Source organism: Maylandia zebra, linkage group LG5, assembly GCF_041146795.1.
Source record: "Maylandia zebra isolate NMK-2024a linkage group LG5, Mzebra_GT3a, whole genome shotgun sequence".
Taxonomy (NCBI): Eukaryota; Metazoa; Chordata; class Actinopteri; order Cichliformes; family Cichlidae; genus Maylandia; species Maylandia zebra.
The window spans coordinates 29,939,930-29,961,162 of NC_135171.1; the positions used below are offsets into that span (position 1 = coordinate 29,939,930).

Consider the following 21,233-nt stretch of genomic DNA (forward strand, 5'->3'; position numbering starts at 1 on the left):
TTTGCTTGTTATTGCTACCATGTGTTCCATTTTTTTGTGATAATTTTGGATTCTTTTGTTTGTTTGATTGTTTGTTTTCAGGCAATAAAAACTCTTTTTTTTCCAATTCAATTTGGGTAGAGTATTTAATAGAATTGTATTAACATGTTTTAAAATACTAGAAACCAACATTTGCACATAAGAAAATTTAAATCATTTAGTATATCACATAAAAAATGACAGCATTATGTCTATAATTTTAAAGTTTAAAGTTTAAATAAGATGACATGTCCCAATCAGTCCAGCAGCTATTAGTCACATCAGATAACAGGTTGATGTTAAATTATTTATTTTTCAGGGATAACCATTTTGGATGCACCTTTATCATCACTGTCACATCACTTGGTAAGCACTCTCACGTTAAACTGTGCTGTTTTCTCTCTGGTGAGATGATATGATAACACTGCTATCAGTCTTGCTGTAGCCAAAGAGATAAGTAAGATGGTATGATGAGCCTTGTTGATCCCTTAGGCAAAAGTGGGTCACTTCAGCTGCAAATATAGCCCCTCAAAATAAATGCAATGACATGTTTAAGAATGCTGCACCCTGGATTCTTTTTAATGATAATTTGCATTGATTTTTAGAGATTTTTTTTCCACTTCTACACTGTAAATCCAACTTAAAAAACTTACTGATTATAGCACTAACAATGTAGACAAGCCATTTTAGGTCTCTGGTGGCGAGTGCCAATTCTTGCTGAGTCTTCTGATGTAGACAGCAATATCAGAATAGCAGAAAATCGATATCCAGTTGAAGACTTATTGTTCTGGCTGTTAGGATGTCTATAAATGAAGGTAACAGTAAAAAAGTTAACACAAACCGTGACTGATGTCAGACAATAAGTGGCTGAATTTGTCAATAATGAATTAAATAGTGAAATAGGGGGAAAAAAGTAACTTTCTGGCACAACTTCACCTACTTGCACGGTGCATGGAGAAGAGCATTGGTCTGAAAAAAAAAAACCCCACATTTTCCCAGGGCTATATGGAGTCCTGTGAGAGCGGGAGAGGGTGTAGGATCACCTTTAGCAACAATAACCTGAAGCAATAAGTTGCTGTACAACTTTATTAGTCTCTGTTGTGGAGAAATCTTACCTCAGTTTACTGAGGATTGAGGACATACATTTATGTAGCTCTTAAGGTCTGCTACAGCCTTTCAATTGGGTTGAGATCTGGTCCAGATCTTGGACTGATTTGCTTTTTAGCCAATCAGTTGTAGATTTGCTGTGTACTTTAGATCCTGTTGCCTTGCTGAACATGTTACCAGTTTCAGCCAAGCTTTAGATGCCAGACATATGGGCTCAGATTTGAGTCTTTGTTATACAGAGGAGTCCATGCTCAGGTCAATGACTCCAAAGTCTAAATGACTGTAAAACAAGTTCAATTCCTCACCCCCACACCACAGTGCTCGACAATTAGCATGAAATATTGATGGTGATGTGCTGTGATTGGTTTTTTTAAACGTGGCACTGTGCACTATTGCCAGAGATCTCCACATCTATCCAAAGGACATTGTTCTAGATGTCTTATGGTTTGTTCAGAAGCCACTTTACAAACATAAGCCATTATATGCTGTCTTTTTAGTGAGAGGAGACTTTCTCTTGGCAGCCCTTCCAAATAAGCCATGCATGTTTTAGTCCTATTAGTCTAATTTTATTGTTATGAACTCTTATCATGCTAACTGAAGCCTTTGGAGTCTGACTTTGGGTTTTTTGCAATTTCTCTGAGCATTGCATGGTCTGACGTAGTGGTAATTATGCCTCAACCTCCATTTCTTTGAAGTGTGTCATTGTTCACCTGCATTCTGAGGAAGCAATACAAAGAAGCAAACAGCGCAAACTTCTGCTTTTATAGACATTGTTGAATTGGCTAATGATCAGTTAATCCAGTGTATTTGACTAGCAGCACTTTTCTGCTACTTACCCTCAGTAAGGGTAAGGGAAAAAGTAAGAGTGCAGTTAATTTTTACAGGACTACATGTGAAAACTTTCTTTTCACATGTCTGTTATTTCATTAACAAATACCAAAGCTAGCATAATAATTACAACAGAAATTACAATAGTAGCACCATAGAAAAATCAATACATTTCAAAAATATATTTTAGTCTAGCTATTTAAGTTTGCTTATATCAAACAGGTCCTTAAACTGACTGTGAAAGAAATGAGTTCTAAAAGAAATAAAATATGAACAAAGTCATATCAGTCATTTATTTTTAACACCAAAAATACCCCATGTAAGCACTGATAAAACAACATAGAAATATTATAATTCCTTACTGTTGGTTTAAAAAGAGATTTCTGTACTATGTAAAAAATAATTAGGATGTTTAAATATAGACTCCTACAAAAGCCAAATCACATTTTACACATACTTAAAACAGCTCTAGCTTCTTTTTTTTTAAAGTTCTACTTTATAATAAAATGTCATTAGCTGTTGACACCATGTCCTGACTGAGGCATTTCTGAAAAATACAAAATAAAGATACAGCTCTGCTATCACTTCAGACATAAATGAAGACAGAAAACTAAAATGCAGCGATGTTTGTAAGATTACTAAAGTTGGTCTAGCTGGCATATAATGGTGTGCTACGTGGTGGCTAGCTACAGAGCTATGGTTAGGATAATATAAAAACTTGAGCACAGTGAAGCTGGAGGATGAACGCTAACGTTTTTCCCGTCGATAAAAGTTAACATGAGGGTTCCTGATAATTAGAGACAAATGCAATCGCATGACAAAGATGCTGTAAATGGACCAAACTTTAATCAGCAGAACAACTGAGATTATCTATCCACATCCACGATCATTCATATACTGCTGCATGTTATGCATTGCAATCTCTGATTTTTAGCTTCATGTAGCCATTCCAAATGTTTGTTAGCCTCAGAGTGATTCTTTTCTGACCCAATCAAATATCACAAGACAGTAATCACTGACTGTTTTTAGGGGCTTGTTCAGATTAAACAGAGCAAGATACAAAGCATTAAAACACGTTAAAAAAACAACAGCCTTATTAAACGCAGAGTAGTTTGGACCCAGAAGCAGGGTTCATATGTCATCATTGAAAGTAGATTGGAAATGTATTTCTGTTTGACTAAGGTGGTGCAATGTTATCAGTATGATTTTATATAGGAGAAGGTTTTTATGTCAAGTATCATCAACTGCACTATTACATAAATCCTGTGTTTGCTGTGATCTGTTATTTCTGTACAGGGACATTAGATTATAACCCTTCTCTTTAAAGGCTAACATAGCCCATTCTTCATGCTATTTAACCTGTTCTTCTTTTGAGATCAGCTTTAACCTCCTAGGACCTGGCGTCCACATAAATGGACATCACATTTTGGGTTATTTAGACCAAAATACTAAATTTTGCTCTACAAGGGCCTGATATCCACTTATGAGGACATTATACTGCTACTGATCTATCAAAATTTTAAACAAATATCCTCATATGTGGCTCTCATTTTTCTTAGAAACAAAAATCAGGTAAAAGAAAAATCTGGTAATTCTTTGTTTTTACATTCATCGGGTTCCAATATGCCCAAATATCAAAGAGAAATTAAAAATGCATGCCATGGAAGAGTTCGGGTCTTAGGAGGTCAAACAGACTGATTTCCCTCTCGATCTGCATTCCTTTTGATATGCATTCAGTCTTATTTTTTCCCTAGTTAAAAGGCCTTTCAGTCACATGAGTAATTGTAAATGACCTAGGAATCCAATATCTGTTCACAACTTTATCCCCACATTCACCTGCCAGATTCATTATTTTGTAACAGAAATATGATGGTCAGAATGAAAAGGGGCCTTCTAAAGTGACAGTTGTTTGCTGCCAACTTGACTCTTAATGCAGGACAGCATTAATTTATCTAGTAAAATAGCCTAAAAGTGACTTTTTTTTTCTTTGTCAAAAACCTTCACAGTCTAAGTTAAACTGGAATGGATAAAATGCTTTTGTAGTATATATTTTACATTACAAATCCAGCACGTCACAATATAATTAAAATTCACACAGTCACACAAAATTATAGAGAGATTTATTCTACGCACTTAAAGCTTCCCAGTGATGGATGCCTTGAAGGCAATTTCGGCTTCAGAAATCCCAAGGACACTTTGACATGTAACAGCTCTACCTTCTACACATACAAAAAAGTACACCCCACGCTAGAAATCAGCAACAGCTTTCTTAACACTGGTTACACTGATGTGCACTTCCAAACTGTTTTCAAATCCTAATGTACAGTATAAATATAATGAGTTGATTTATTCATGTATTGGACTGAATTCAGTTGATTTCACAATTTTCTGGCCATTGTAAAAGTATTGTGTTTTCACCAAGCCTAACAAATTTTACCAAAGTACTTTGCTTTCTTTTTTATCCCCAAACAACTTGATCACAGTAGTACTCTAGAGGTAATACCATGCTTTACAAAGAAACAATAAAGCAAGATATGGTTTGTATACTACTTAGTCCAACCAGCTCTGAGATGGCTTTTTGAAAAAAAGAAAAGTATTTGTTGTGTAGAGGGATATAATACTCCACTGTAGTCTGACTTTGGGATTTTGTTAATGCAGGGACATTTTATGCTCCTTCAGTCTCTTTTTAGCAAATTGAAATGGTCACAGAGTCACGCTAAAATGTGTTCTTGTAGTGTGCGAACATGCCTGCGCTCCGAAATGTGCAGGAGGATTATTTTATCTATATATCCAGCAAACCTGATGGTTTGATAGATGATTGGTTTGAGTTCGAGTGGGATATGTCTGCAAGCTAATGGCAATTTCCCACCGCAGTAACACATCTAGTTTGCAGTATATATGTCCACAGCTGCAGGAGTTCGGCGAGAGTTTCACTGTGGAACTGATAATTTCACTGCATCAGGCACAATTATAATATGCAGATTAGAGATGAAAATGTCCTCGCATGAAAATAATACAGAGGCTCAGCAGCTCGGGAGTATATTTAGGTTCCAGAACACACACATGCACGAACCAATTCTGAAAGAGTTTTAGAATAAAAGTAGGTGGGAGGATGGATTACAGTTTCACACTATCTCAATTTAACACATCTGATTCTTTTAAATATCCCAGTAAGATCTAGTTTTAGCAAACTGTTCTGGTTCTGAAACAAAGACTTTGAATATGCTTTATTTCCTTTTTTTAAAAGCAAAATCCCACAAAATACATACTAATAGTTGAAGATTCTTAAGGTTAATTTTCATGATCATATCTACAGTATCCAAACTCCCATGTTATGCCTAACTATATATTTATCCATGTGCTTAACCCTAACTAACATAAGTTGGAATATTTTTAATTAAAAACTCTTTCTAAATACTTGACTTCAAATGTATTTGAAAACTGTGTAACAACCTGCATTTTGTTAAAGATCCCTTTTAAATATCAACAACAGCAAGTTTACCTCAAATTTAAAAGGAACAGCTTTGTATCACATTTCTGTCTTTTGCTGCTTTACTCTATAAAGCTGTATAAATCAGTATAATAACTACTCGTTCTGTGACAGTTGATCACATGTCAGGCATATTTACACGTGTTTTTCGAATATACCTTCATGATGCTGTTTCTTCTTGGATTAATAGTGTATATATCATTTATTAATGCAATTTGCACTACTCTCTTATTTATCAGTCTTATTTTTGCTTAGTTTTTTTTTTCTTTTCTTTGTTGTTTTTGTATTACTGTTGTATACATACATTTCTCCCAGTATAACTCCTGTGGCACTTTAACTTTGTTAAATGTTTGTTGTTTATTGTAGACTGTACTATTTTTATTTTGCATATATCCCAAGTATCTATCTATCTGTCTATCTATCTTTGAGTCACGATATAGACCAGCTTATTGAGCTTATTTGAACAGATTGTGTGTAAAGCTTTAATGGACCTTTTAACCAATCTTTTTGTTCACATTTTATCAGGGTATTTTTTAGTGGTTGGCAATCAGCCAGTGTGGTTTACAAGCAGTAATAAACAGCTGGACAATTTTTTGGTTTGCTGGCTGAGGACGGGTACAACAGGGATTGAAGAACACTCAGTGGGATTGAAAGCACACAAGGGAATTTAAATGCAAAAAAGGGCACATACCAATTTCTCGTTGGAGGACGGAAATTTCTGTTATACATCATTATTATTGGTGAAGCAATCCCTTCATCAGACCCACTTGTTTGCAATTCATACTAGGCATACTAAACATTTCATTGTTCTCCTGTTGCTGTAAGATGTGATGAAAGTATTCAGCAAATGGAGTATGCTGTCTGAAAGAAGAAGAAAACATAATCTACTGCGCTAGAACAGAGGGGGATGTTTGCCTTGATATTCCCGAGTTCTCTCTTGTTTTGAAAGTGACCTTTCTCAGCCTGCAGTGTAATGTTTGGTTCTCTGATGGTCGTTTGATGGCGTTTGAAGTCAGGCTGCTGTAGTATCTGCTGAGTGATTAGACATATTGTTCTGAGAAGGGATATGTGAGGCTCAAGAAGAAAATATGCACACTCATATTTTCCCTCTCTGACACATCTTAAACCGCTTAGGCTTTTTCTCTATATTGACTTTTGCCTACTGCACTCATTTTCCCTCTTGTTAATGTTTGTTTACAATCAAAGCAAGAAAAAAACATCCCAAAATTGCATTAAAAAGAGAACCCTCTGTGAAACTCTCTACAAAGTCTTTGAAGAACATGAGGTAGACAACATATATATATATATATATCTATATTGACTTTTGCCTACTGTTATGACCCAGGGTCATTATTTGCGGTACGGTGTTGTTATTGTTTGTATTTGTATTCAGTGTTGCTTGTTTCCAGGTGGAGGCCACCCATTGGTGGAGGAAGGAAAGAGGCCAGCTACAAAAGGGGTTGGACTGGGTCGGCGAGCAGACTTCCTGGTTTCCCGTGAGCTGTGTGTCTGGGGACCGTCGTGGTGTGTGACTGCACGGGGCTGCAATATTAATGCTGAAAAAGGGGTTGTACCTGGGCTTGGTAGCTGTAGGGGTGGGAAGCCGTTTTCTTTTATTCCCCTCTTTTCTCCTGTTTCGGGTAGGGAGACAGGTTAGAGAATTGTATTTTGTTTTGGGATCGTGGGAGGTAAGTTAGCTCTGTTTTTCTTTCTAGTGTGTTTTGTTTGTTGTTTTGGCATCGCCCACCCTGAAGCTCGCTACCTGTTCAGTAAATAAATTAACCAACTCTCGTCATTCTGCCGTGGTGTGATTTTTTTTGTCGTTATTATGTATCGGGTTTATCTTTTTGTTGTGTTGCACCCCAGCTTCGGGCCGGTGTGTAACACTACCGCACTCATTTTCCCTCTTGTTAATGTTTGTTTACAATCAAAGCAAGAAAAAACATCCCAAAATTGCATTAAAAAGAGAACCCTCTGTGAAACTCTCTACAAAGTCTTTGAAGAACATGAGGTAGACAACAAACTGTAGCATCACCACTAGCCAGCTCAGAGCTAATTAAACAGTAGCAGTAACTCATTAACTGAATGGAGTAGCAGACAACACTGGAAAACAGAGTCACAAAAACAAGACGAAGAGTCCAACATCTCTGGAGAAGAAAAATAACTCAAACATTTCGGCACTTCCTTTCAGTTATAGAGGAACTACTGATCCAACACTATATTAGAAGAAAGGGTTTCCAACCGCGGATACAGAAACAAGTTTACTGTTCAAATGCAATGCACAGGTCAAACTTGTGAAAGGGAAATTGTTTGCCTTTAAAACATATCCTTTTACTGCTGAAAGTCCAGTTAAAACAATAAAAAAACAGTCAGAAAACGTTCTTTTCTTTTTTGTTAACATGTTGCTATCAGAGTTTTAACCTCTGCATCACTAAAATACACTGTTACAGTCATTATTCAGACGAGTGCAGAAACCAATTAAGGTAATCTGACCATTTTTTTCCTTCTAGTACAGATGCTGCTTTTCATTTTTTACTCAGAAATGAAAACATCTCTCCTTTACCAAACACTTCAGACCAACACACAGATACACACACTGGTGTCTGCAAATCACTATGTTTCACATCAGTGTTGCAATCTGCCAGCCACAGCAGCTGCATCGAGGAAACACTTGATATTATATATATTCTGACATGCCAGCCAGAGAGCTCACAAATATGCTCTGCTGTTATCTAATAAGAAAGGCAGCCAACCCATACGTTGTAAACAAAGCCACTAGTACAGAGAGAAACAATGCAGACATTTCTGTGAAACACACTAGCACTATATCACTCACATCACTCTTCAACAACATCAAACTTTGCGCGTATGCACACACACACACACACAAACACATATACACACACAACTTTGAGATGCAGCTTCTCACCGCTAATGCAGAGGCTGAAACGACAGAGTTCATCACACAGGGTATCTGGGCTCTCCAGCTCTCCTGGTCCTCCTGCCCTTCCTCCCCCTCCTTCCCTCCTCTTCTTCCTTGGTGACATCCTCTTCACCATCTTCATCACTCGCTCTACTTTGTCCATCCTGGATAGCCGAGTTTCACCTGTCAGCTCCGGATGCAATCTTCCCTCGTCTCTGTTTTTGCTTCTTTTTTCTTTTAACTTCTTTGTAACTGTTTATCCGGAATGCTTATAAGTTTCAGCACTCTATGTACTAGTTTCTTCTTTCTCCCCTCCCTTGCCTCTCTACAACACTGTTACTCCTTTGCTTTTCGGAAATAACCTCCTCTTCTTCCGCCCTCTTCTACCAACCTCAATTTTTTTTCTCCCTTTCCAGCGTAGCACCTAATTACCCAGGTTTAGTTTCAGAAACACCTCAGCCATCCTGTTTTCCTTGTCTTTCTTGCCCTTCTCTTCCTTTTTCCTGCTCTTTCTTCCCCCTTGTTCAGCTCACGGAAAATCTGCACGAAACGGCGAGAGAAGTGAGACACTGAGGGAAAAGAGAGTAGAGGGAGAAAGGGAGAGGCTGCACCCCCACCCTGCTTTCTTATACACTCACTCTCCATCTATCTCCACCCCAGCCCACCTCCCTACCGCACCACCCCCACATCCAACCTCCAAAACTCTCAGCTGGTGCTTTGCTTTGCCTATCTTTTCCCAAAAGGGGGGAAAAAGCAACATGAAAAAGACCCAGCATGGTGCTAGTTTTTTGTCTTTCTGCAGTTTTATGCTTTGTTATGTCTCTCTCTCTCTCTCACTCTCTTGCTTGCTCTCGCACCCAGTTTTTCATTCTGTCAGTAAGCACGTACACAATCACACACACAATCACAGGAATTATTGGTAACTTCTTCAATCAAACGATGTCTCTGCCGCATGATTTCCTTCCTTCTCCTCTCTTATACATTTACCCCATCCTTCCTTTTTTGGTTTATCCCTGTATGGCGTTATCTGTACCTCCATCTTTGATTCTGTCTTTCATATCCTCCTATCCATCCATACCTCCCACTCCACCAGCCTCCTTGACAACACTTTTTCCTCTCATTTCCCTCTCTAAACACCTACATCTAATCTGACCCTCTTAGTGTCTCTTACTATTCTTGTCTTTCTCTCTGTCATCACCCAGCCACTTCTTTTTTCCCCCTTCTGTCCCTCCGTCCCTCTGCTTCTTCTCATCTACTCTTTAATCTCTGTTTCGTGTCCTTCCATAATAAGCTCATTATCTCCTCTGGAGAAGAGGTCAAACGCACATACAGTATGCACACTCTGGTACAATTGTTTTATTAGGCAGGAAAACATTGTGGACGCTTCTGCTTAGCTGCTGAATACACAAAATTACTCATGGCCACACACAAAGAAGTATATAACCTATACTATACACATTCAGCCTTGGAGTCACTCACTCACACACACACAGACATATTGCAGAAGTCAGAGAGTGAACTCCACATAGCTTTAATGAAAACTCACTCCAGGGGTTTTAGACATGCTTTTTGATCACAAGCTCAAGACCATCTGTACATGTGGTTTGATCCTGCAGTAAAGTTTGCACTCTTTGAAAAATGTGACACCTGATGAAATTGATTGTTTCCAGGAAATTAAAAAGTCACTCAGTGAAGATTATTCAGGGTTCTGAATGTCACAAACCAGCTGCTTCTGCAAGAGCACCACTTCAGAGTACACTTTCATCGGTGGAGTTTTACAGTTAATTGAAGAAAATCAATCCACAGGTTATTGATAGAGTAACTTTAATGGTAGTTTATAAGAAGCCATATTTTTTTCTGTTATCCTATGTCAACTGTAGTCATCTGTTGACCTGCAAGATTAATTCCATAACTTGTGTAAACTCTGTTTATTCTTTTTGGTTTTATTGAAACCCTCTTAAAGGAATATTTTATTTCACAGCCCTTTAAGAGGATTGTACTGTGAAAAGTATCACACACTCTCTATAATAGGATGTTTCTGTGGTGTAAACAGAGTGACAGTGTGTGAACAAACTCATTAGGTAAGGATCATTTGGAAGAATTGAAGATGATTTATTGAGATAGAGAATTCAGTTAAGCTATCTAATGATTATACTCCGATGACCAATCATAGCGGAACAGAATCCCAGCAGTGATATGAATTAGCATGACGATGAAGATGGAGGCTTGGATGGGGATGAGGCCTCAATCTCGCTAAATGCAAGTTTGACAAGGCAACAGTCCCGTACCTATGTAAGCAGGTTGGTTTTGGACAGGTCCGCCCGGTGGAGGCGAAAATTGCTGCAATCCTAAACTATCCGACTCCAACCACCAGGCGGGAACTGAAGCGGTTCCTAGGTATGACCGGATATTAACGGTGTTTCTGTAAAAACTTCTCCTTTAACCAGGCCATGTAGGTACCAAAGGTACCCTTTGAATGGTGTGCCAGCATGCGATTGACTCAGCAAAATCAAAAAGCAGATTCTGAAAGGCAGAGCACTCAGATTTAAAGCATGCAAAACCAAGGCTAATTGGGTCAAACAAGGCAGGCAAGAAAATGACTGGAGTAGAGCAATGATCTCAACATTGAGTTTGACAGCATGGGGAAATGGAAGAGATGTAGACTAGCAGCTGAATACCCAGGAAAGCAGCTGAGTGATTACAACTCTTACTTATTGATCTTAGACATGAGCCTCATAATTAAGGGTAGATACCTAAAATGCTAAGCACTATTGACCTATTGTCATATACAGTGTTACAGCTGTGTCAGAGAGGATGATATATGAGATGAGCTTTGAGACAAGACTTGGATGTGACTAAGCCTTTAACCCTTGTCTAAGTGCTGAGTTTATTATTTCAAGTCTCAGAATAGACCATTTACTGCTGTCCATATGGCAACTAGTTCTCATCACCAGTGATGATCTAGTCAACATTTTGCCCATATCACAGTAACGCTATAGAAACAGGTGGTAAAGATGATAACAATCCCCAGTGTGATCTATGAAAATACATACACATTTTGATAAACAATGTTGCATTATTTCGATTAAATTTATATTCAGATTATCTCATTATTGTCACGATCCTGGGTCTTATGACCCAGTGTTTTGAGTTTAGTTTATTTGGATGTTTATATGATTAAGCTCATGAGTTTTTCTAGTTCTTTGTTATTAGATTCCCCTTGTGTCTTCCAACCCCTGTTAAGTCTCCCTTGCCCTTCATGTGTTTCATGTCTGTTATGTTAAGTCCATGTAGTCATGCCTGCGTTTCATTATGTTTCCTATTTTATTTTCTAAGAGGTTCTGTGTTTTGTTTTAATCTTTCCCTGTGGCGTTGTTATGTCCACGTTGTGTCTACTGTACCTTTCTGTCCCATGTTTCAGGTCCCTATGTTCTGTCTTCTGAGTTGCTGTTAAGTTTGCATGTCTAGAGTTCAGTCAGTGTGTTTCCTGTTTTACTTTGAAGGTCCGTGTCTCATGTCAGCGTTTCTAGTTTTGCTTCCCTTGTCTCGTCCAGCCTGATTACTCCCAGCTGTGCTCTCCTTCTGTGTCTCATTCCCTCGTTATCCCTCTGTGTATTTAAGCCCTGTGTTTCTCTTTGTCAGTGTTGTAGTCTCCCTCATGGCTGTGTTTCGATGTGTGTTAGTTAGCCACGGCCCAGTTTAGTTTAGTTTTCCATGCCATTATGCAATAAAGCAGCTTTTTGAGTTTAATTTTGTTGTCGTGAGCTTTGCGTGTGGGTCCTTCTCCTGCTTGTACACAACCGAAACATGACAATTATGTGACATGTAATCTGAATAGGATAGATAGAAACATTAAATCGCTGAATGTTGAGAATAAATTTACTGTATGGTTAGTCTTAGCTATGGTTCATTTTATTGACTTCAGCTGGTATCAGTCAGCTCTTCCTTGAAGTCCAGTCTCTTATCAAAAAAACAGCTTTAATATGTTTTAAGTTCTTAAAATAAACTGAAGGAAAGCTGAAGTCCAGCAGAGTCTGAAAAAGGAGGTCATTTGCAGACTGGCAGCCATTCTGTGCAGTGAAAGGACTGACTTCAGAGCTCACATTAACAACTTTTAAAGTATTATAGACTCTACAGGAGACAGGAATAGCCTCAATTCAGTATTTGGCTTTCTCACCAGGTTCCAGGACCTAAAAGGTGATTCATTTTGACTACTGCAGTACATTAGCAGAAAATTAAGGTGGAAATGAAGCACTTTGGATGTCAGTGGGACATTTCACGTGTTATTCATCGTTTTGTTTTGTTTCTTCTTTTTGAGAATAATATGTTTCATTGGCAGTAAACATTAAATGTGAAACAGTACTGCACAATGCATTTAAAATCATTTAAAATATCATTCAGTTGCCTACAGTTTTAATCAATTATATCAACAGTAGCTGTGCATTACTTGTTTGTTTTTTTTTAACACAACTGACCATATTGACCATACCTGTCCACTGAACTCCAGACATTTTTTTCCAGCTTTGTGTTGAGCACTTTCCTTCATAAGTAACCCGCTGAATGATTTTATTCACTTAAACTTCAAAAACCAATGTAAGATCTACAGATATATTGTAGAATGCAGATAGCTAAATCCCCAAAGTGCAGAAAATCTCAGAACCACAGCAGCAGCACAGACCAGCTGATCTCTTAGCTGATCCATAAAGAAAACAAGACCATCAGCGCTCATAGTACAAAACCATTTTTGGAGGGATTTTGAGGTGAGTCATTTTCCCAGGCTGTAACACCATGCTGGATCATAGGGTTCCACCACCTGCCAAATCCCACTGATTTTAATGAGTCAAATCAAGGTGTTTGTCACTGGAAAATATTAACATACAGTTTAACCTCAGGTACAGCATCTTCATTGGATTGCAGTAGGTTCATTTCATACAAAGATTCTTAAGTTCCACACCCATCCAAAATATTTTAGATTAGTAAATTTAAAAAAAATCTCTCTGCACTTTAAATAAAGGGCTAATTAATAAAAAAAAATAAATTATGATTTAACTGATTTTTCATGCAGAAACTTATCAAAGTCTGTGACCTTTAAAACGACATACCGTATGAAACATTAACTAAATTGACAGAACAATGCAGGTATAATGGATTTTCCTGCTCATCTCTTTCAGTTGGTCCTCACAAGAGGAGAGGACCACAAAAAGACATCCTCAGCGCTCACATACAAACACTCACGGGCTATACAAACTTTCTCTTGTGAATTTGCTGAGTGGTTTAAAGGGATGCTTTCCTTGTGCTAGGAGAGTGTTTGAAGTTTCATAACAAACCATGTGCAGTTTGTGAGTATGTGTGTGTACGAGAGGTTGTGTGGTTGTGTGGGTGTGGTAATGTACCGTCATCGGTACTCCACATGAACTGGTTATGAAACTATCTCATCATGTGGGGGTGTGAATTAATCACTTCAGCTTGCAGTGACTTACACTTTGCACATACATATACATGGTCACACAGCCCATAATGTACACTTTCTCTACACAATGTACACAAATCCCTAATGGTGTACAGATACTAGCTGGTGGTATTAATAAAAAAAACTTGCAAACTAAAATAACCAGTGTAGTTCTATGATCACATTCATGAATAAAAGTAATGATGCGTACACTAATAAAAAAAAAAAGGAAAGAAAGAAAGAAAAGAAAGCAACACAAAATGTGCAACACAAAAAAATAAAGAGAAAATCTGATTTCAGGCTCACCAAAAATTCAGCCAAATCCCTGGAGATGATGTTTGATGGTTACACAGTGTTCAGACACATCTCTTTGACTCATCTCTGAAAAAGTCAGCTCACATTTTGAGGATAATGTAAAGCTTTTGTTCTAACTAGTGCAGTCACTTTTTTATGTATTAGGAATTCATAGCATCTGTAACTTAAAAAACTTGAAAAAAAATATTCACAAGTGTAATGATTTCTAATGGGACACCTGATTAACTGTGATTCTGAACATTTCATATTTTCGATTGCATATTCACTTTGCATTTGGTGCAGAGCACTTGGTTGTGACACCCAGGGAACAAGTCATCAAAACAGCCTTGTGTCATGTTGGCAAACCAGAAAAAAGCTCATGACCTATTTTCTAGTTCAACTCTGCTCTAAATTCACTAAAACTTTTTCAGTCTTTTCCTTGGATGGTGGATTGACTGACTGGATGATTAAACACTGACAGGCTATTTGGCCAGGAGAGAACAATGCCAATTGGTCTTGCCTACTTGTCTCACAACACAAGGACACTCAAAAAATGCAAGAGTCAGTCCTCCAAGAGTTGAATTAGGTCAGAAAAAGTAACTTCAAACAATTGTAGCAACTCAGATATCTCATATGCAAGCATTTGGGGGTATAAAGAGATAAATTAGGACAATTAATAGCCAGCAGTTTCTTCATGTTTAAGCAGCTAAGCAGAAGTAACTGAGGCACAGTTCAAATGAAGTGAAATTAAAAAGGATTCCACACTCATAAATATGCTGAGGAGTAAATTTTAGTTAATCCAGAGAAATATAACAAAACCAGTCATCAAAATGTTACAAAGTATTTTCAGTACCAATGGATCAAACAATCTCCGCACTAATACCATAATATATAAGATAGCTTAAATATCTATTAAGTTACAGTAAGTTTAGTGTAATGCTTATTGCTTAACACACTTTTCTAATTCAAGAAACCACAATAGTCAGTGTGACGTAATTGTTCTTTTTTTGATGTCTTTGTCTCTGAGACAGAGAGATGAGATAAGGAGTCACCAACTGCACTATGACAGCCGTGAATGTTTTCAGCTTTGGCTGAGAATCAGTGAGAATTAAGTAATTGACGCTGGGCCTCCATGTGGGGCTGATATATGTTGATGTGTTTTTTTCCATGAATGTTTCCTGGCTGCCTACTGAGCTGATGTGTAAAATGGACAAAGAAGCCAATCATAAACCTCTCCTTAAATTCTCTCAAGCGGACTGTCAACAGTAGCTTAAGCAGATATTGTCGTGTTGGTGTTGTTCCTGGATCAATAAAACTAATGTTGGTCCAGAATCAACACTGCAAGTGACCAATGACATTGTAGAGATGGCATAGTTTTGTAAGGTGGAAACACACCACACTCGAAACCGTAATTCTAACCCTGACTCCCCCTTTTTGCTACTTTTTTCTTGAATGGACATCAGCGGGTTTTTCCCGACTCACAAAGTTATGACATCGTAACAATGTGACTGGTCAGATGCAATGTTGGTCCTGGACAAACATTAATACGTTGATCCAGGAACATCACCAACAGGAGGATATCAGATAGCATGTCAACAGTATATGGGTGTAAATAATACTGATGGCTATTTGACAATCCCTGAGTGGTAGCCTTCTGAAACACCTTTAAAACAAAGAAAAATAAATTAAATAAATACATCTGTAAGCAGGGCAGGAATCCATTGTCACAGAAGGAGCAGGTGTGGAGGCAGTGACACAGACATGTTACACCCCAAATCAATGATGTTGTTACAAATAGTGTGGCCCATTGGTCCATAACTAATCTACCCTTTATGTCAGTGCCAGAGGCAAGGGCATGCTAGTATAAGACAATGTGGATTCAGACATTTGAATTTTAGAGGAACAGCTGGAGCATATGTGGGTAGAGCTGATGTATGCCCTTTGGGTTGTGATGTGATTTGGGCTGTAATGATTGATTCTTCCCTTCAGGAGGGGAAAGAAGAGCAGAAGACATTTATGTAGAGGGAAGAAGTGTAACCAAATTCCAGTGGAGTAAGCTCCTAAGACTGAGGTATATCTGAGGATAACATCTTTTTGGGTGTTAGTCTCTCCAGGTGGCACAGGCTACTTAAGAGGGGGAGAATAAGATTTGCCAAGTGTGTATATTTACTACCGGTAGTCATTATTTGTTTCTGGGGTTGTGCTGAAGCTGGAGATGTTTTTGAAAATAGCGAATTCAGCAGGGTTTGACTGAAGAGTGGGTTTGATGATTGAGAGAATGAGGGCCTGAGCTGTTAGTTGTGGCCGTACATTGCTGGAAGCTGCCATGAAAGATGGAGAAAAAGGGTTTGAGTTAGTGGCATTTACAACTCGGTGCAACCCGGTGCTGCCGATAGGAGCAGGAGGAGAAATGCTGTGAGCTGGAGGGCCCAGCAGCAACTGAAGCTTGCTGAAGAAAAAAAGTAAAACAATGAGAAGGAATACTGAGAGATCCTGGAAGCATCTGGTAGTTGGTGTTTAAAATGTGTGAAAGCTGGAATGAGGAAAGGTAGTGCACATCCTGCTGCCAGGAATGTTAGAGGAAGAATGCCGATAAAGGGGGACAGGGGACAGAGGACAGAGAACGTGACACCCCATGCCAGGAAAATTTGAAGCAGAAAAATGAAAGGGGGAATAGAGGGCAGAGAAGCTGGGATGGTAGTGCCAGGGATGTTTGACAAAAAGAGCTGGAAAAGGATGAATGAAATGAATATATATACACACATATATAGAGAGAGAGGTAGTTAGGTAACATTATTATGTAAAACATCTTCAGCTGTTTCCTTTCTTAAAAAGACATCACTACATAAGTGCCAACAAAAGGCTTACTTTTGTCTCATTAAGGTTCATTGTATCCAAATTACTGTCTCTTGTCTATCAGTCTCTCCCACTCCTTTCCATGACTTGTGCTTTCCTGCCACATTGTCAAACAATATTGTGAGCCTAACAAGTAAGATCGAGCGAAGGTGCTTAATTATAATCTACTTCAAATGGATTTAAAAGATGGAGCGACAGGCTAACATGTTTCTTGACACCTTGGACAAATGTGCATGACATTTCCCGAGGCAGATTTATGCATGATACAAAAAGGAAAGTCTGTGGAACTAATTAATGTCAAACATCTTATTTTCTGTGATTATTTTGACATTGGCTTTGTGAATAGAACTGTTAGCTTGAGTTCTTTCTAGTTCTTTCTTTGTCAAACAGTACTTGGATGGTGGCATAAATTTACAAAGCTGGGCAGACTTTGTTTGTCCCAAGGGAAGGAAACCAATGTTGTTGCCTGACCTTAATGTATGCTTTTCTTCAATAGGAAAGGGTATAACTGCAAGTTTGTGGAATAAAATTGTGGAGATTTAGACTTAAATATTCTTTTAATTTTTTATATATTTTTTAAGATTGAAAGTGTTAGTTCAATTTTATTAATAATCTCAGTTGGTCAAAATTTCCTTAGTGATGAACTTAATATATCTATGTATATGTATTTGTCATGGAAACTTTCTGATCCACTGTGACACAGTGAGTTGGAAGAGGAATAGGAAAGTAAAGAAGGTAGAACGAGGGAGGGAAAAACAGGGAAGGAGAACAAATTATCGAGAACTGCAGTGCAAACACTTTCTCTCCATTGCACATTTAAGTCTTCTTGGTTTGCATACACAAACACATACAGCATGGGGAATATTTCCTTGGAAATTTTTTGAAGATCTTCTGGCTCCAAGAAAATGAACATACTCACAAACACAAGCGCACACACACACACACACACACACACACACACACAAGTTCACACACACACAGACTGTAAAACATTGTGAACGTACAAACAAGGCCATGTTCCAGAAATGTCTGTTTGCTCCTGTTTTCAGTTTGACTGACAAACCTCTTTTTTAGGGATTCGATTTTTTTAAAAAAGAAAAAGATGGAAAACAGATTCTAAGAAACAATGTTGAAAAATAGATGATGAGGAGAAGGTCGGGGTAATACATTTTCGTATACAGTTTTAATATGGCATGCAGAGACCCATTGGTACTGTATTGAAGCAATATAAAAAAGCTGTACAAACATGTCTGAAGGAGACCATATCCTGCTATGTGCTTCATGAGCAAAGTTCTAGTGTGTTGCGACAGAGAACAAGCATGCACCTTAACAAGACTTGATCATCCTAATCTAATTTCATGTTAAAGTCTGTCAATCTAGTTTCTGTTAAAGTTTTTAATTTTCATTTTGTAGCCTTACCCAAACTAATAAAGTTTGCAACTTTGAAAAATAACCTAACATTCTTATCATCTTCTTAATGAGACCTTAGTAGTCATAGTTATTGCCACACTTTTATAGCAATTTCAAACATGTATAGCTATATTATTGACTGATATTACTGAGGTTTTTTCATTGGTTGTTTTGTCAAGATATTATCCAGCTATCAGTTGCCACATTGTGGTATCTTTTCATAACTAAACCAGCTTCTTACTCGGTCTAATAAAAAAGACATGATTGTCATTCCCATTAAACCAACTGTACCAGTAAAGTCACTGTCCTACTGCAACATTGCTCCATTAAAATGCAAACCAGACGGTATCACAAGAATGGAGTGCTCCTTCTCCTTCACTTGCTCAAAGTAGCATTTTAAAGTGTTTCAAGAGTCATGCACTACCCACTTAGACCTTGAGTTCAGACCTTCACTCTAGCTATAATTTGATGCTGAGAGTCCCTCTTTGCTTAGAATACCAATTTGACTTCTGACATTTTCACATTCTTCAGATGTCATGTTTCTAACTTTGAAAGTGCTGCTTAGAAAACAATGTTCTACTGGAAACTTCAGCCACAGTCATATTTATAACTAGTGAATCATGGCAGCAGTTTGCTTTACTTGAACAAGTCTCCCTAGCCAGAGTTCTCAAAGAACAACTTTCAGGCTGTCATTGGCCTGGAGGTTATATTTTCTGCTGCCTCAAAGTAAAGAAAAGAATGCACTATTGAATGCACAATTTATGTCACACTATGTTATTGTGTGAGACCAAGAGAACGTTTCCATTAAATTTTTGCCCTTCTTTTCACATCACACAAAACTTTTTAAACATTAATAAATACAGCCGGCGTAAAGAGAACTACTTCCTCCCAATTATGGACCAGTACAAAAACGAAAATTGCCACCCGGAAATGGATATTCTCTGAATAGACACATAAAAAAAATATTAAAATGTGTCTGATGTGTGTATTATATGTGTGAGGCCCTCACTGATCTGCTGGCTCTGTAAACTGGCACTCAGTCATCAAAACTTTGAGAACACTTGTAAAGTGTAGATCAAAGCCACCTATTACATTTCATCTGATCAATAATAGGGCTTCCTTCTAATATTAAAACTCAAAGAAGTTAAGCCTTTTACACAAAGAGGTTGACACGATTACAACTACTTGCTGTGTCATTTACATTTAATTAAATTCAATTTCATTTTGTATCACATCAAATCACCAAAACTGTCACCTCAACACACTTTATATTGTAGAGCAAAGACCCTACAAGAGAAAATTCTAACAATCAGATGACTCTCTATGTCATAGAGAGTCATCAGACTTGCCTTCCTGTTAAAAGGGAGTTTTTCCTTCCTATTGTCATCAAGTGATGCTCATAGAGTCTATGAGCATCACTTGATGACAATAGGAAGGAAAAACTCCCTTTTAACAGGAAGGAAAGTCTGCCAGAACCAGGCTCAGGGAGGGGCAGCAATCAGCTCAAATCTCAAGCTCTGCCACCCATTCTCCTTTAAGAAATACCACAAGCAAGCATGCAGTCTAAGAGCGAAGAACTCTCCTGGAACAATGCGGTACTATCTTTATGATATGATGTGGCTTGATTATTCAACACCTTGAATGTAACGGTACAGACAACAAGTTGAATTCTGTAACAGGTAGCGAGTGAAAAGAAACAAATACAAGAGAAATATGGTCTGTCCTTCTAGCCCCGTCAGTTCTCTCGCTGCAGCATTTATCGCATAATTTCTAGACATACCCTTAACATAGACAGCAAGTTGGCAAGGTGGCTAGCACCGTTGCCTCATCCCAAGATGGTCCTGAGTTCAATTCCACCACCAGGCCAGGGTCTTTCTGTGTGGAGTTTGCATGTTCTCCCTGTGTTGGCGTGGGTACTCCAGCTTCCTCCCACAGTCCAAAGAAATGCAGTTAGTGGGGTTAAGTTAACCCTTAAAATTTGAGGGCAATGTAGGAGAACACTCTTGAATAGTCATATTTTATAACTAGTGAATCATGGCCGTGAATACTAGTGAATAATCTTCTATATGTGACTCATCTGTATGCATGTTGGATCTTGTGGGTTTCTGTTGTTCTGCTGCACATGTTGGAAGACAGATAAGTATGTTACACATTTTTGAGCTTATCCTTGATTCAAAAACAAGCTAACAAACTTCAGTGAATACATATAAATTTTCATTTCTTGCTCATTCAAACATCTCATTCAGGAACACATACTGTATTTCAATGCTCATCTGGGAACATCCTAAATAACCATATTAAATAAGCATGCAAATACCTCTCAAAACACTTTATTTTACTTTACTGAAGGTGTACTCACTAACTCTTTGTGTGACACGTTTTTGAGCCATGCGTTGTCATGGGTAACAGGAGTGTGTAACTAGTATAAAATGGGTCACAAAATGAGCAGAGTGGTGTGTGCAGCAGAGATAATGTTAAGTTGCCTGTCACATACCGCAGAACTCTTGTGCACATACACATACAGGCACACACACATATACATGCACACACTCACTGAATACCCAAAGGGTGAGTCATATAGTCAAGAAATGCAAATGGGTGGATTAATTCTACTGAATGGATAGCTCAGTCTTGTGAATGGCATGCAGTGCACATGCAACATATTGCTGCATGTGTATATATGTATATATGTGTTTGTGTGTGTGTATGAGAGAGAGAGAGAAAGAGAGAGAGTATTTATTATAACATACTAAACCATCATATTGCAAAAGCAGAACAGGAATGTCTCAAGGAACCCAAAGAACCAAGGAACTGACCCAGGCAACATTAACTCCTATATCCAAATCTGATGTGACAAC

At 38.0% G+C, this 21,233-nt stretch overlaps 1 protein-coding gene across 3 annotated transcripts in view; it reads right to left on the bottom strand.

The window, feature by feature from the left end:
• The window catches only part of grip2b (glutamate receptor interacting protein 2b), a 289,022-nt gene that overhangs the window by 168,583 nt on the left and 99,206 nt on the right, over positions 1–21,233 (bottom strand). For 2 of the 3 annotated variants that reach the window (XM_014413037.2, XM_014413036.2), the window contains exon 1: positions 8,373–8,887. The exons of the other annotated variant lie outside the window; for it this stretch is intronic. In XM_014413037.2, the coding sequence (XP_014268523.1) occupies positions 8,373–8,529 (157 nt within the window). In that variant the 5' untranslated portion in view covers positions 8,530–8,887. Of the gene's footprint in view, positions 1–8,372; positions 8,888–21,233 lie in introns of those variants that run through there. 3 annotated transcript variants of the gene reach the window in all.